This window comes from Pteronotus mesoamericanus, unplaced genomic scaffold (genome assembly GCF_021234165.1).
Source record: "Pteronotus mesoamericanus isolate MK-2021 breed Mesoamerican mustached bat unplaced genomic scaffold, CSHL_Meso_final scaffold_125, whole genome shotgun sequence".
Taxonomy (NCBI): Eukaryota; Metazoa; Chordata; class Mammalia; order Chiroptera; family Mormoopidae; genus Pteronotus; species Pteronotus mesoamericanus.
Genome location: NW_026555304.1, coordinates 5,341,530 through 5,359,169, shown reverse-complemented (window position 1 = coordinate 5,359,169; position 17,640 = coordinate 5,341,530). Strand labels below are relative to the sequence as shown.

The 17,640-nt window shown below is 35.9% G+C and overlaps 1 protein-coding gene across 3 annotated transcripts in view; it reads right to left on the bottom strand.

The window, feature by feature from the left end:
- Positions 1–17,640, bottom strand: part of AUH (AU RNA binding methylglutaconyl-CoA hydratase) — a 150,290-nt gene that overhangs the window by 116,149 nt on the left and 16,501 nt on the right. For 2 of the 3 annotated variants that reach the window (XM_054588036.1, XM_054588038.1), the window contains exons 2-3: positions 15,285–15,352; positions 15,091–15,178 (exon numbers count right to left, since the gene is read on the bottom strand). The exons of the other annotated variant lie outside the window; for it this stretch is intronic. In XM_054588036.1, the coding sequence (XP_054444011.1) occupies positions 15,091–15,178; positions 15,285–15,352 (156 nt within the window). The remainder of the gene's footprint in view (positions 1–15,090; positions 15,179–15,284; positions 15,353–17,640) is intronic. 3 annotated transcript variants of the gene reach the window in all.

Here is a 17,640-nt window from a genome sequence, read left to right as displayed (position 1 = left end):
CACTTCACAATAATAAATACAATGATCCACTTAAAAGTCATAATAATTTTAAACTAGAATACATAAAACAAGACAGCACCAAAATATATAAAGCAAAAACTGACAGACCCAAAAAGAAAAACTGACACACCTACAATCACAGTGGATTTTAAAAGACTCCCCAGAGTAACCAATAAAGCAAGGAAGCAAATATCCTTATCAGATATCCCTATGAAATAGGAAAAAATTATACCAAAATAGAAGAAAAGTAAAAATGGAAGCAAATTTTTAAAACACAAATATGCAAGAGAGAAAAGTCAAAGCAGTTAGTTTTCTGAAAAAAAACTCAAACATGATAGACTTTTTAGCATAGCTAGTCATGTAAAATCAGAGAAGGCACAAATCACAATACCAAGAATAAAAAGGAGGGATAATATTAAGGAATTCACAGACATTAAAACAGTGAGAGAATATTAACGATGTTTGCCCAATAAATTTGAAAAGGTACATGAAATGGACAAATTCCCAGGACAACACAACTCATTAAAAGTGAAAGAAATAGAAAAATCTAAAAACAAATACACATTAAAGAGACTGAATATGTAATTTAAAGCATTCTTACAAAGAAAACTGCATGCCTATAAGGTTCCAACAATAAATTTTTCCAAACACATAAAAGAATTTCACAATCTTACATGAAAAATAGTTAAAAGACTTGATAAGAACAATGTAAGAAAAAAACATGGCAGGTTAATCTTTCTCATAAACAAAATAATAGTAAATCATACCTACTAGTAACATAAATAATATACAATATATCAAGACCAAGTTACATTCAGTCCAAGATTCAAGACTGGTTTATATTACATTTTTTATTTGTGAATTAATGGAATAAGGGTGAAAATCATATAAATTTTCAGTAGGTGCAGAAAAAGTAGTTGATAAAATTCAACACATTCTTTAACACCTTGAGGTATAAATCACATAAAATAAAATGCAGTCATTTTAAGTATATAATTCAATTATTTTTAGTAAATTACACGGTTGTACGACCATCACCACAATCCAACTTTAGAATACTTCCATTATTACAAAAAGATCCCTCACACCCACTTGCAATCACTCCCTATTCCCAACTCCAGCCCCGGCAATGACTAATCTATTTTCCTATAACTTTTCCTCTTCTGGACTTTCATATAAATAAGTCCATACAATATAGTCATGCACCACATAAGGATATTTTGCTCAACACTGAACCATATAATGGTCCAATAAAATTACAGTGAAGCTGAAAATTTCCTACAGCCTAGTAACGTCTTTGAGCAACACATTAGTCATGTGTGGTGACGCTGGTGTAAGCAAGCCTACTGTGCTGCCAGTGCAATAAAAGCACAGCACATACAATTACTGAAAAGGGATATTCCATCTAGGCTTGTGTAAGTGCACTCTTTGATGTTCACACAACAAAAATGCCTAATGACATGTTTCTGCCATTAAGTGGCATGTGACTATACATGGTCTTCTGCGTCTTTCTTCCATATAGCATAGTGTTTTTCAGGTTCATCCATGTTGTAAGAATTAATCAGTACTTTTCTTTTCTTTTTATTACCAAACAGTATTGTCAAGATATCAGTTCTTCCCAATTTGATCTACAGATTTAATGTATGGACACAACAACAAAGGCATTACTCATGAAATAAATAATGGATATGCTGGACTTCATTAAAATAAAAAACTCCTGTTCTACAAATGACAAAATCAAAAAAATGAGAAGACAAACCACAGCCTGGAAGAAAATATTTGCAAAAGACATACCTGATAAAGGACTACTATCTAAAATATACAAAGAATTCTTGAAATTCAACAATATGGAAACATGCAATTCAATTTAGAGAAGGGCCAACAACCTTAGTCACCTCACCAATCAAGATATACAGATGGCAAATACGCATATGAAAAAATGCTCCACATCATATGTCATCAGGGAAATAAAAATTAAAACACAACGAGACACCACTAACCCACCTATTAGAATGGCCAAAATCTGGAACACTGACACCAGATGCTGGCAAGGATTCAGAGAAACAGAGATTCTCATTCAATGCCGGTGGAAATGTAAAATTTCTCACCTCAAGGGTATAGCATCTTTGGGAGACATTTTGGTGGATTCTTATAAAATTTATTAAACACACCTTCAACATATGATTCAGCGAATCATGCTCCTCTCTATCCATCCAAAGGAGCTGAAAACATGTCCACTCAAAAATCGGCATACAGATATTAATATCAGCTTTATTCATAATGGCCAATACTTGGAAGCAACCAAGACATCCTTCAGCAGGTGAATGAATAAACTGAGGTGCATCTCTGCAGTGGAATATTATTCAGCAATGAAAAGAAACGAGCTATCAAAGCATGGAAAAACAAGGAGGAAACTTAAATGCGTATTATGAATGAAATCAATCTTAGAAGGCTACATACTGGATGACTCCACCAATTATATGACATTCTGAAAAAGGCAAAACTGTGGAGACAGTAAAAAGATCAGTTGTTGCCAGGGTGGAGGGATGAACAGGCAGGGCACAGAGGATTTTTAGGGCAGTAAAAACTCTCTGTATGTTACTATAATGGTAGAAACATGGCATTATACAATTGTCCAAACCCACAGGAGGCACAACACCAAGAGTGAACCCTAAGGCAAACTATGAACTCAGGTGATTATGATGTGTCAATGTAGGTTCATCAGCTGTCACAAATGTGATGCTCTGGTGGGGGATGCAGATAATGGGGGAAGCTGTGCCTGTGTGGGGGCAGGGGTTATAGGGGAAATCTCTGTACCTTCTCCTCAAATTTGCTGTGAACCTAAAACTGCTCTAATAAAAAATTAAATTTTTTAAAATTATACAGTAAATTTTCCTCAAAGTCATCTATAATGACTTACCATCTAATGAAAAAGACTATTCTGCCACAGGATTTTATCAAAATTCAAGGTTTTAATAAGCAGGGCTTCATTTTTCCTCAAAGTGAAGTGTCCTTTCATCAACCAAAACCCAAAACCTCCATTCTATCTAGCATTCCAGGCCCTCTGGCTTACTTGAAGTCTTCTCTCAAGTCATGTCATTTCCCCCGCCCCAGCAGGGTCATGATCATTCTATCACCATACAAATTGTAATAAAATCTCAATCTTGAAAAAAAATCAAACTAACCCCTCATACACTTCCAGTTAGTATTATATTTCTGTGAATATAAAATGATTTCCAGGATATATTGTTAAATGACAAAAGGGCAAAGAGTATGTGTAGAATGATACTTGTGTAAGAAAGAAATGAAATAGGTAAAGAAGCATATCTTTAATTCTACAAAAAGAACATGACTGGTAAACTAGGAACTAGTGAGATTCACTGCCACTCTCAAGGCTGTGAATCATATGGAAGGGACTGGAAAGAGAAAACTGGAAGTGACACTTCCATGTATAGTTTTGCCTTTGAAACAATGTTGGTATTTCACATATACAAAGTAAAATAAGAGTGAGAAACCTAGCTTTACTTTAAGACATAATTACATGAAAGAGGAATAATGTAAATAACTTTTTTTTAAATCTTCACCCAAGGACATTTTCTTTTCATTGTTTTTAGAGAGCCAGCCTTCTCATGAACACACCAACCAGGGACCAAACTGTAACCTGGGCATGTGCCCTGACTGGTAATCAAACCCGCAACCCTTTGGTCTACAGGACAATGCTCCAACCAACTAAGCCACCTCAGCTAGGACCACATAAATAACTTTCCAACACAGTATTTTTCCTCTATATCCTCAATATAAACATATAAATGCTCTAAGTAAATATTAAACTCTAGTTAGAAAATGTGTTTATCACAGTAGTATAAATGACAATTCTGAAACTAATTTTTTGCAAATTACAGTGCTCCAGTAGGCAACTAGTTAGATACTAACTTAAAAGAAGGGAGCCAAACAGCTAAGTAGGCCAGATAACTAGAAGCGGGTAGCTTCCCAGATGTTCCAGGGGACAACCACACCCTAGCCGAAAGAATGTTAACTCCCAACCCCAAGCAGATAGGAAAGACCAGCTTTCAGAACTGGAAGGTCCAGGAAGGGGATTGGATAGGGGGAGGGGCCAGCACAAGCCTGAAGCACAAGCCTTAAGAAGACGACTGGTTAGTCTGAAAGTCTGCTCTCTCTCAAAACCAGAGAGATATAATTAAAGCTTAACAAAGGCTGGGATTCCTTGCATGGACACACACTCTCTCAGTGTTGTGGTAGCTGAATGACAGAAGCACGGAGCCAGTCACAGCCTGGGTGCAATGGAGTCTTGGCAGCAGATGTGCAGGTGGGAAAATGAGTCAGATGAGTTCTGCATCTCAGGGTCCTGGAACCATCCTGGGCCTGATGGGCACAAATGCAGGCCTGTGGCCCCTGAGGCTGGACTTCTACCACAGCAAGAGAGAGCTGAGCCACCTGATCATGGATGAGGCAGTGCCACTATACTGCACATAAATCTTGCCACTGTACCTCACATCCTCCTATGGGTGAGTCCTGGGAAATTCTTTTCCCACGACTTTGCAAGAACCCATTTCCAGACTGATCCAGCAGACCCACTTTGGTCACGGTCCACAACTCACAACAGTAGGACTGGGCAAATAAGTAAATATATTACAGATAATAGAAATATATAATGGGAGAAGCTGTGAATGAATCCTGTGTTGACGAAGTGGAAAAGGAGTTATCAGTATTGACTTGTTTTCAAAATATAAATACAGACATTGGTGTAAATACATGAGTACATATATGTAATGTAATATATTTATCTACATATTTCTTAGCTCTACTAACAGGGCCTAGAAACAAAGAAATCCAGGAAACAATGAGCACAGACAGCACCTAGATCTTGATTCATAAATACCATTCCACACTAAAGGGACCTGGAAACTTCCACCTCTGACTACAATGAAGTAAGTGGTACTAGAGGAGCCCTTCTTCCATCAAAATACATGAACTGTCTTTCAGCTGATCAACAGGTAGTAAGAGACTGATCTGGAAGTCTATTGACTTCTAGCTTTCTTTCTGAAGGCACTTTACAGAGTGAGGTGCAAGGCAGTGGGACCTAAATAAAGCAAGCATGGCAATCTTGATGATATACAGAGATGAGAGTTTGGGTGGCTGGAATTGTAGGACAGAAAACTGGAGAAGAGAGAGCCTCTCAAAGAAAGAGCTCAAATAAACTGCATGGGGTTCCCTTAAACTTTTTACTAAAATTGTCAATTCATTGGTAATCATCAGAGAAAGAACATCACAAGTTGCTGTGTAATGTGAACTCCTGGTGTTCATGCTACGACCAGCAGGAGTCAAAAAAAAAAAAAAATGTACAGAACATCTTGAGCATTCAGTAAAGATATCAGAAACTTTAAAAATAAAACTCAAAAGGGTGAGGCAGATACTCCAGGAGAGTAACCATCTGCTGGAATAAAACAACACTTAAAGAAAGACACCCACTAGGGACTATACTATCTGTCACAAAACAAAACCAATTCACAGATATTTCATATAATTCAAGAGAAGAAAACCACCAAAAGTTTATAGTTAAGAAGAAACAAGTGAAATTATATATATAATTACAAATGTTTTACATAAGTAAATTATATTGGTATTTAATGTATTAATTATATTGCATTTGCTTTTGTTTTAGAGAATATGAAAATACTATCTCTAACGTTCAAAAACACCTTAGTTTGCCCCCAAAAGTCCTAAGTTATTAGAACGGAAATTCTAATCACAGGGTTTTCAGGAACCCTAAACCTCAAGATTATCCAAATTGGTAGTAGCCGTCACACCCAGCATTCACCCAAACAATGCTATTGAACAAAACACTTCCACAACTGTGAGTTTCAGAACTGTCGGCAGGATCATTCATCAATCACACAAGAAAAAAGCGGAACTTTCTCAGTATGTTTAGAGACACAGCACATAGAGAGCGTCTTTCTGCAGTGCTCAATGGAATTCGACCTGGAATGGAACTCAACCTGGCTTCTCCAGCTGCAGGTGCCAGCCAGGTCAGGTCCCAGGGAAGGACTTGGTCAGTAGAGTAAAGAAAGGAATCCAGTCAACCAGGAGTAAGTATACTCAGCATGCAGGCCACTCTGCACCCAGTTCCTATTAAGGTCCTCAAACTAAAATGGTTTCTATTTTTTTCCTAAAGCACTGAGAAATGTTTAAATTAAAAAGAATATATATATATGACAAAGACTTTGGTCATATATTCACAGGTGCCAGAGATTATGACATGGATATCTTCTGGGGCCATTATTCAGTTCACCACACACTTTATTTCTGAGAATTATTTGAAGCAGGGAAGAAAGGTGATTATTTTTTAAGATCACTTGGTCGCTTTGCGGGGAATGTGTTAGAGTGGGGCAAGAGTGGAATCAGAGGAATGAGTCAGCAAGTTATTACTAATATATACTTCCTACTTCTTAAAAATAAAATGGTATCTACAGAGCATAAAATATTATTTAGGTAGTTTTTAAAATAGAAATAGGACCAGAAATGAATTAGCAACAGCCAATAATTATTACTTCCTTATAAATGAGTCCTCTGAGTCATTTTTCAAGGCACCTCTGCCATATTCAAGTGAAGAGGTTGAAAGAGTGGGTATGAAAATTCTAACCCTGTACCAGGGGTGTCCAACCTTCTGGAATCTCTGGGTCACACTGGAGGAAAAAGAGTTAGTTGTCTTGGGCCACATATTAAATACACAAATACTAACAAAACTGATGAGCAAAGGAAGGTTTTCAGTAAATTTACAGTTTAAGTGTTGGGTAGCATTCATAGCCATCCCAGGCCACAGGCAGCCCTGGCCACAGGCTGAGCGCCCCTGTGTCTAATCCAGTGACTGATTTTTCTGACAACCAGCCCCCATCCAAAAGTAATCTAGGGAACTCTGCCTCTGCCTCCAGTCATCTTATTAGCATACAAAAAGTACTTTCTTATTTTTTACTTTCATTTTTTAAGTATATTTTACTGATTATGCTATTAGAGTTGTCCCATTTTCTTCTTCCCTTTATTCCCCTCAACCCTCACCCCCCTCCCACCAGCATTCCCCACACCCCTTGGTTCATGTCCATGAGTCGTACATATAAGTTCCTTGGCTTCTCCATTCCCTATACTATTCTTAACCTCCCCCTGTCTATTTTGTACCAACTATCTATGCTTCTTAATCCTTGTACCTTTTCCGCAATTCTTACGTCACCTCCTCCTCACTGATAACCCCCCATGTGATCTCCATTTCTGTGATTCTGTTCCTATTTCAGTTGTTTGCTTAGTTTGCTTTTGTTTTTGCTTTTGTTTTTAGGTTGAGTTATCCATACTTGTGAGTTTACTGTCATTTCACTGTTCATAGTTTTGATCTTTTTCTTGGATAGGTCCCTGTAGCATTTCACATAAGGGCTGAGTGATGATGAACTCCTTTAACTTTACCTTATCTGGGAAACACTTTACCTCCCCTTCCATTCTAAATGATAGCTTTGCTCGATAGAGTAATCCTGGATGTAGGTCCTTGCCTTTCATGACTTTGAATACTTCTTGCCAGTCCCTTCTAGTCTGTAAAGTTTCTTTTGAGAAATCAGCTGATAGTCTTATGGGAACGCCTTGGTAGGTAACTCTCTCCTTTTCTCTTGCTGCTTTTAAGATTCCCTCCTTACTTTAGTCTTGGGTAATGTAATTATGATACGCCTTGTGGTGTACTTCCTTGGGTTTGACTTCTTTGGGACTCTCTGAGCTTCCGGGACTTCCTGGAAGTCTATTTCCTTTGCCAGATTGAAGAAGTTCTCCTCATTATTTTTTCAAATAAGTTTTCAATTTCTTATTCTTATACTTCTCCTTCTGGCACCCCTATGGTTCGAATGTTGGAACATTTAAAGTTGTCCTGGTAGTTCCTAAGCCTCTGCTCATTTTTTTGAATTTTGTTTCTTCATTCTGTTCTGGTTGAATGTTATTTCTTCCTTATGCTCTAAATTGTTGATTTGGGTCCTGGTTTCCTTCCCTTTACTGTTGGTTCCCTGTATATTTTTATTTTTTTCTTTTAAAAGATCTTATTTATTTATTTTGAGAGAGAGAGGAAGGGAGGGAGAAAGAGAAGGAAACAAACATCAATGTGTGGTTGCCACTTATACACCCCCAACTGGGGACCCAACCTACAACCCAGGCATGTGCCCCAACTGGGAATCAAACCAGTGACCCTTTGGTTCACAGGCTGGCACTCAATCCACTGAGCCATGCCAGCCAAGGCAGTTCTCTGTATATTTTTCTTTATTTCACTTTGCATAGCCTTCACTTTTTCCTCTAATTTGCGACCATACTCAACCATTTCTGTGAGCATCCTGATTACCAGTGCTTTGAACTCTGAAAGGCCAGCTATATCTTTGTCATTTAGTTCTCTTTTTGGCGTTTTGATCTGCTCTTTCGTATCTTATCACTCAGAAAATTCCCAGGGTCTTAGGAGCTCTGTGCTAGGAATCCAGATCAGAAACCTACAATACATTCTGAATTAATTTTTGTATAGGTTGCAAAATGTGGATTTAGGTCTAAATATAAAACATAAAAACTAAAAAACTTCTAGAAGAAAATATAATTTGAGAAAGTCTTTGTGACTTTGGAGTAGAATGACATTTCTCACTTCACAAAATAAGTACAAACCATAAAGAAAACAAATTGATGAATCAGATTTCAAATGAAAAACTTTGTTCTTCAAAAGGAACTGCTAAGAGAAATAGCAAGCCATAGAGTGGGAGAAAATACCTGGAAAACATATCAGATAAAGAACTACACAACTCTACTGACATGCTAAGAAAAACACAGACATCCTGAGCAGTGTGCCTCAGTTGCCTGGGCATCCTCCTGCAACGCAGAAGGTCACAGGTTTGATTCCCTATCAAGGCACATGCCTGGGTTACAGGTTTGGTCCCAGGTCTGGGCACATACAGAGGGCAATCAATTGATGTTTCTCTCTCACATCAATGTTTCTTGCCTTCTCTTTCTCCCTCCCTTTCCCCTCTCACTAAAAATAAATAAGTAAAATCTTAAAAAAAAAGGGGGGGGGGGCAAAAGACCTGAATAAACACTCACCAAAAATGATATACAGGTAACAAAGAGAAGCAGAAAAGATGCTCAAAATTATTAGTCATTAGGGAAATGCAAACTAAAGCCACAATGACATATACCTACATACCCATTAGGATGTCTAAAATTAAAAAGACTTGACAATATAACGTGCTGACAAGAGTGGGAAGCACCTGGATCTCTGCGCAATGCTGAACCGAGTGCAAAATGGCACAGCCACTCTAGAAACAATTGTTAGTTTCTTATAAAACAAAACATAGTTATGCCACAACCTCGTAATTTGACTCCTTAGTTTTTATTCAAGAGAGAAATAAAAACATGTTCACAAAAAGACTTGTATGTGGTTGTTCATAGAAGTGACTTTTATAAAAGCTAAAATATCAGAAAAACCCAAATGACCATCAACTTCTAGACAGATAAACAAATTGTGGTATATCCACTCGACATATAAAATGAATACTCAGCATATAAAATAAAAATCATACTCAGCAATGAAGCAAAACTACTGAAACACATAACATGAGCGAACCTCAAAGCATTATGCTAAATGAAAAAGCCAGATTCCACTTTTAAGACATTCTAGAAGATGCAAAACTACTGCAAAGCAGAGATTGCTGGTTTAAGGGGTCAGAGTAGAGGAAGCGATTGTCAATAAACAGGCACAAGAGAGCTTTTTAAGTGTTAAACATGTTCTGCATCACAACTGTGATCATTGTTTAAACATCTGTCAAAACTCATCAATTATATACTTAAAATTGGTACATTGTATTACAAGTAATTCATACCTCAATAAAACAAACTTTTTAAATTCAAAAACATGAAATAAAACAAAAGAACCCTATGCTAAACTAATACAAATTTGTGGGTATCTATCCTTTCACTGTACTCATCAAACTCTCTCTAAGGCAACAATTTTCAACAAGTGTGTCACAAGAGACATACTGGTGTGCCACAAGAATTTTTAAAACACTTAATACCTGACTATTTAGTCAGAGGAACTAACCTCTTTTCCCTTAGATTGTCAAACTATAAAAATGGCAATACCCAACACAACAGTAGCCATCCTATGTGAATGAATCAAAATTATACTTATTTTTTTGTCAGATTAGCAAAAAAATATATTTTTTTGGTGTGCTGCAGCGTTTTAGTAATTAGTTTACATGTGCCCTGAAATGAAAAAGCTTGAAAATCTCTCCTCTAAGGGATTAACATTCAAATACATTAAATATAACAACCTGAGATTCTGCAAGAACATTGACTAGGTAACTTCAGAAGCCCCCATATATCTAACCACGTCATGACATCTGTATCCATTTGAGCAATACACACAACATTCAATAAAGCATGCTGCCAATTTTAGTAAAAAGTTTTGTCAGAACACAATTTACTAGAATTCAAAAGCAGAAGCAAAACTACCTTTTACTTTTTTAAAAAACCCACGCCAGTGTAATTTAATGAAACACTCAATTTAGAGTTCTGTATACAAGAATCAATTACCAAGAATTGTTTATAGTCTACTTTAGTAATTTCAAAGGAAAAAAATCCTCAGTCTCAGGAATTTCTCATAAAATTTCACTTAAAAAACAATCCATATGCACTTTCTACTAGGTCTTAGAACAATGAAAGAACAAAAACAGACAGATGGCTAGGGTTACACAATTACAACCAATGCAGTAGGCCTAACTAAAACGACTTTTTCATATAGATAATATATTAAAAATGTGACTACAGAAATATGTTGAAATAGAGCATTTTCAGCTTTCCTTTGTATGTGTATGTGTGTGTAAGAAACAGGATAAAAATCTTAATAAATAATTTCTAGAATATGTAAGCAGAGAACACATTCAAGCCAATCTCTTATAAAAACTATTCAGTCAGTGCTTCACAATGAGCTTTGATTATCAAAATGATAAGTCTCAGTATCTATAAGTACAAGCAAAAAAGAATACACAAGAGTGATTCCTGACATGGAGTCATGCTTAGGGTATAGCATGGTATCTAAACACATACACTTATAGGAAGCATTGTCTACAGCCATGGTAACTATGATATACATATCTTTTTTTTCTGTAGCTAGGTAGTGCTGTGTTTAATAACAGAAACTTCCTTTAAATACATTACTATAACCAGAGTGATATTTTGACATTATGCATCTTCTCAATCAACATAGGACCATTATGATGTGTAAGTGCATAAAATTTTAAGAACTTAAAAAGAAGACATATTCCAAAAGATCAGAAAGAAATCACTAGAACAGTAAAGAAAATCCTGCTCTATGAGTAAGGAGTAGTTCCAGCTAAGCCGTGCCTTTAATCATGTCCTTACCCTTAGAAGGAGTCTATAGAAAGAAAGCATGTGAATTGTCCTAGAAGATTGTTTTATTCTAAAAATGTTTCCCCTCAAATGTTTGTAACAAATAATTCAGATGCTCAGTTATGTCACAATTTTAGACACCAAAACCAAAAAATATACTAATACACTTGGTTTATTTTTTCAAAATTACTTAATATATATATATCCACTTAATATAATTTCAAGTAACAATTATCACAAAAGTTTAAAGATGGAGAAAAAAATATCAATCCTAATCCATAATTTTATTTATAAACATAATTTTTACAGCTAGAGTCATAATAGGCATAATATTTCATGTACAGCTCTCTCACACAACATGAATTTTCCACACTATAAATTAGTCTTCATATTACCATATAAAATAGTTTAACATTCTACTGAGTGCATTTGTATGTTTATGTATATTTGTATGCATCTGTATAATAAAATACTCAAATAATAATAAATAATATAGTAGAAAATATTATTTTTATTAGGGGAAGAATGGAGAAGAAGGAATGGGATGAGAGCAAGACTTTTTTAATACATTTTTATACATTTCACATTTTTAACTTACTATTTTTTTAAACTAAAATTTGATTTAAAAATCTAAGTGAGTCCTGGCTGGTGTGGCTCAGTGGACTGAGTGCCAGCCTGCGAACCAAAGAGTCACCGGTTCAATTCCCAGTCAGGGCACATGCCTGGGTTGTGGGCCAGGTCCCCAGTTGGGGGCATACAAGAGGCAACCACACATTTCTCCTTTTCTTTCTCCCCCCGCTTCCCCTCTCTAAGAGTAAACAAAGAAAATCTTTTTTAAAAAGTTAGTGAAATATGGTTATTGACTCTAAATAGATTTAAATGAGAAGAAACCACTCTGTTCAACTTCCACTGCCTAAAAGGATCACTTTAATAGTCCTTAATTATCTGTTTTTCTAGCATAGTAAGAAAATGATGTAGAAAAAAATGAACAAAATTCAGGAGCCAGAGACACTATCAGTGAATAGGAGGGTGGTCTGAGACAATTCAGAGAAACTGCTAAACACATCCCAACAGACAGTCCCTGAAAAGAACATCAGTGAATCACAGCAGTTTAAAAGCTTATTAATTTCAGCAAATACATGCTGAGTTGCAATTAGGTGCTGGGTGCAGAGAACATAAAAAGATGATTTTCAAAGAAAAAGAGAAGTTCCTATCAAGAAATTAGAGGCAAGCTACTTCATAATGATGTGTAAGTTTTAAGTTTTTGGAAGTTTAAGTTTAAGTTCATAAGCTTTAAGTTTTTGGAAATGAACAAGAAACCATTGGAATACAGATGTACAGAGTTAGGAAACCTTTGTGAGGGCAGAAAGGGAAAATGAGTAACTTTCGGGAACTGGGAGGGCTAAGAGACTAATCAATAAATAAGTTTACTGTTTTAGAGGATTTTGGTCTTGAATGTTACTACTCCAGAATAGAAATTAAAACTATCTGAAACACCTTATTCTTCAACAACAACTAATAAATGAGGCTTGATTATAATTAATATTTTAAACTAGTATAGGCTATCAGTTTAAATCTAACTGAGCTGATACTTAATCTATACATATTAATAAAGGCAGACCTACTAAACTGTTTCAAATATATGTAAGGAAAGAAAACCTTTCAGAGAAATTTGAAATAATGGTTCTATTATACACATTGAGTTAATAAAACAAATGATTTGCCCCAATTTTTCTAGAATCCTAACACCGATTTTTTTTTTTTTTGGACAAAATACAGTAACAAGTTCTTATGAGTTAAAATACAAATTATCTTAATCATGCAAAAGTTTAAAAGCACATACAGCAAAGAGAGCAGATCTGATCAACTCTTAGAAAAAAGTATTCAAACCTAATTTGTTAATCTGGGAAAAGGGACATATTTAATATGTCCCCAAGAAGGCAACCTATAAACGATATCTGTAAACTGTACTAAATACAGCATTAAAACCTTTTTCAAATATAAATAATACAGAGATTCAAAACACATGGGCAGCAAAGAAATGTGTAACATAAGAATTCTACCAGTTACTATAATGTTTTAATCACAACATCTACTATCAACAGAAAAACAGTAATGTTACTGTGACTATTAACACTAATTCTGAGGTGTTGTTCTGCCTTCACAGTATCACTATCACTCTTCCTGGATTCACATAATTGGTCCTTCTTTAAAGGCCCCTACCTGCTCATAATCCTCCTGTTAAACCCTTCAGCAGCCCTCAGACGGCCTGAGAGCAGTGACCTCACAGCCATCCATCATGGCACTTGACTTAGTTCCCTGAAGCAATATTCACTTGGTCCTAAAGTCAGATACAAAAATTCTATTGTCTCAATATAAATTGTTCATATCATTTAAGAAATAAAATAGAAATACATGTAAAGCCCCTATTAAAACTATGGACAGCCATCACTTGTGTACTACCAACTATCCTTTAGGTACACAGTCACATTGCCTCCTCAAACAACCTACCAGGCAGATGGTGCTACTCATGTTAGATATTAAAAGCGGAATGATGCAAAATCTCATCACCCCAGCCGCTAAATATTATAATCTGACTGTCTTTGATTACAAAACTGAGTTAAAACTAACCCTTCCAAGTATGCTATGTTATATCAAAAGCCAAAATATAACTCATTTACAGGGAATAGTTCTACACACCATAAAATCTGCAATATTTTAAAATGAAAGCTACAGAGTCTAAGGCTTGAAAAACTAAGGACCCTTAGGAATGAAACTGAAGAATATCAGTTTCACAACTATGACACCTCTAAAACGGTTTTGTCTAGAAATATTTCCCCGTATTCTCAGCATTGTTCTGAGTATACCCTAAATGCTCAATAAATACTTGTTTAATGAATAAAATACTGCATGTCAATCCCTCAAACATCTGATTACCTCAAAGGGATTATCCCATATATATTTTTATGAGGGGCGGGGTGAGGGGGAAGAACCTTTATGCCTCAGTGAAATTCTACCTTTATTTGCTTATTAATAAATTACAATGATACTGCATGTTATCAGCATTTTTTATCATACTCATGTACATTTTTTACTAGTTTAAATAGATTCATTCTATCTCATGGCTTAGAAATACAAACACTGAAAACGCAAGGCATTTTGTTGTTTGGTAAGCAGTATAAATGGGAAAGAAAACATTTATCTTTCACTGCTTTAGATACCAATTTTAAAATACATTCTGTGAACACAAGTAGGCGCTGCTACAAACACTGACCTTCAAAGCAAATGATTGCTTTACACTGTGTGCTGAAGCAGCTATTGCTAGTCGATTCAAGTGTTTTTTGAGCTACTTTTACAGAACACACTGTTGTGGGTAGGAAAACCAGTTTCTCCTTCCCAGATGATCTTTCATAAATATTATTCATGTACTACAAACAATAAATAAAATGTTTTAATGGCTCAAATTATTTTTTCAACTCCCAATCTACATGTTACAACAATTTCTACTGACAAAGCCATCTTTTTTCTTGTAAACCAGTAAAAAAACACAAAGAGGAATTGTTGGTAATGGAATTCAAAGTACAGGACACTTTATAATGGAAAAATAGGCTATTTAAGGAGTTATTAGACTACAGTTTCATTTCATAATAAAATTTATTTACATACCAGCACAGAATATCCCTGGAACTTCACTCCTGACTATTACAGTCCGTACTTTCTTATCAGATTTTAAAGCATCCACAGCTTTTGAGAGCTAAACAGAGATAGGGAGGGTAAGAAAAAAAAGGGGGGTAAATTTTTTAGATTGATGCCAACACTATAGCTTAATATTAGAAGCAAACAGTTTAATCTTTACTCACCATTTTTACAAGATTTTTATTGAATGAATTTTTGGCATAAGCTCTGTTTATTCCAAGCACCACAATTCCTAGTTAAAAAAAAAAAAAAAAAAGCACAAGCACTTGAGTTAGTGATTTTTCAGGATATAGTCTCCCACACACACAGCTGGTTAATTTGGGACTAGGAAATCTTCCGCCTCCTTGAGGTTCACTCCAAGAGCTTCTTTTCATGTTTTCAAGTATATTTTTAAAGAATGCGGTGTATGCAACATACTTATAAAATCAATCTTTTGCTTAACATTCACTGCTCTTCTTCAGACTTTAGAGAAGAACTTTAAAGCACCATGTCCCCTTCAATTTACCTCTTCTATGCACCACTGAGGTAATCGGCATATTTAAGGACACTTAACATCACCAACTCAGACTAACTAAAGGGAAGGCCACGCTTACTAGTGAAAATCCTCAGTTACGGCATGCTATTTAAAATGTGGTTTCATTACCTTCCCCCGCATATGGAAGTAGTAGCTAACAAATCCTTGTCACAAGCAAGTACTACAGGATCAGCTTTTTTGCTAGTGGTATATATACCAGGTATTAACATCTCAGTTACTCTTTTTGTCATACTAACTAGTTTTCAATATTTCCATCCCAAATTTCTCTCCCTTTGTTGCATGTACTTAAACTGAAGGCACTTCCATTTAAAAGTTCAACAAGCAATTCTACCTCAGGCTATAGGAAAAAAAAAAAAAAGTTCATTCTACCTCCCACAAAGCCCAGCTCTCCCTAACTTTCCTAATTTTACCACAGACCATCATCTATTAATAAATCCAGCCTCCCATTCCAATTGCTGCAGTCAGATCAATTTTCCAAAAACAATTCTATGCTTAGAATTCACCCCCTACTTAAGTATCTTTAATTACTTATTTCCAAAATACCTGAGTTCAAAGACCTTAATTTGATATTCAAAGCTACATACACTTGCACTCAACCTACCTGTCCCCTGAGTAAACACAAATTTCCATGTATAACAGAAATGCCTTCCACCCTGGTAGGGGTGGAGTGGGGATGGGTATGATCCTTATTTGTAATTGAGTTATGCTGAAGACAACAAAATGTACATATGCCTTCTCTATGCAAAAAAAACTGTGCAAACACATTTTTCAAAAAAAAGCACAAAGAGGCACTTAGTCTCACAGTAGAATATTTTGCAAGAATTCCAAATGGCCTCGGTATGGAAAGAATCATGAAGAACTGGTATCTAGGTTCTACACAGCTAAGTGACCATGGCTAGACCCCAATACTAATGATAACAGCACCACTAATTGAGCACTTCAGTATGTGCTCCCTGTGTATTACCTCCTGTAATCCCCACAACAACCCAACAGGTAGGTACAAAGTTTATCCTTACTGAGCAGAGAAAGAAAGTGGGAGCTGGAGAAGTTAAATAACTACCTTCTCCTAGTAAGGCAATCTAACTCTACACTTGAATGAATGAAAGGACTATGCTACACTGTTCAAGCTTCAGTTTCCTCATGAAGAAAACCAAGTGGATAACACTAGATGTGTTCAACATGTGTTCATTATTTCAAATGTATTAACTACACATTATGGTGCTCAGCCCTCAAGGAATTAAAGAGTCTAGGAAGAAAAGACAAACATTCATAAAATAATCATAAAAATGTGCAATTAAAAATGCTTTACATGCTCTACATGGTACTACACTAACTATAACCAGAACTGATATGGTCTAGGGGCAACAGGAAAGCTAATGCAAGACAATGCTATCTGAGATGAGATTAGAAAGATGAGTCAAGAGTTGGGAAGAGGGGAGGGGCGGGACTCCACACAGTGGCAACAGAGGAAACAGCATAAAACAGTCACAGCCCCATTACAGGTCCTGACACTCAAAAGAAGAAGAGAGGCCAATGAGAGGAGAGGTCACCACAGTCCAGATATTATCCTTTCAGCTCCTGTTAAAAAATAAAGAGTAACCACTGAAGGAGTTTTAGGTAGTATAAACACATATGCAACCAGGGGGAAAATACAGTTTTGATATTTGGAGGTCACACCAAAAGTGTATAGGGCTAGAAGCTCAAAGGCACAAGCTGTAATCCAGTCAAGAGATAAAAGGTGTGGCTGAGGTTAGCAGAATTAGAAATAGAAGGAAGTGAAGGGACCTAAGAAGTTATTCAAGAAATAAAATTTTAAACGTGTTAGTGATTGACTAGATTGAGGACTCACTGCATTGGAAGTCAGGAGCGTCACTACTTGTTTGGCTTCAGCAACTGGATGAAAGGAGATGACATTCAATGTGACAGAACAAAAAAAAAATGAGGATGGAAGGGGATAAAATTCATGAGTTTGGTTTTGAATTAAA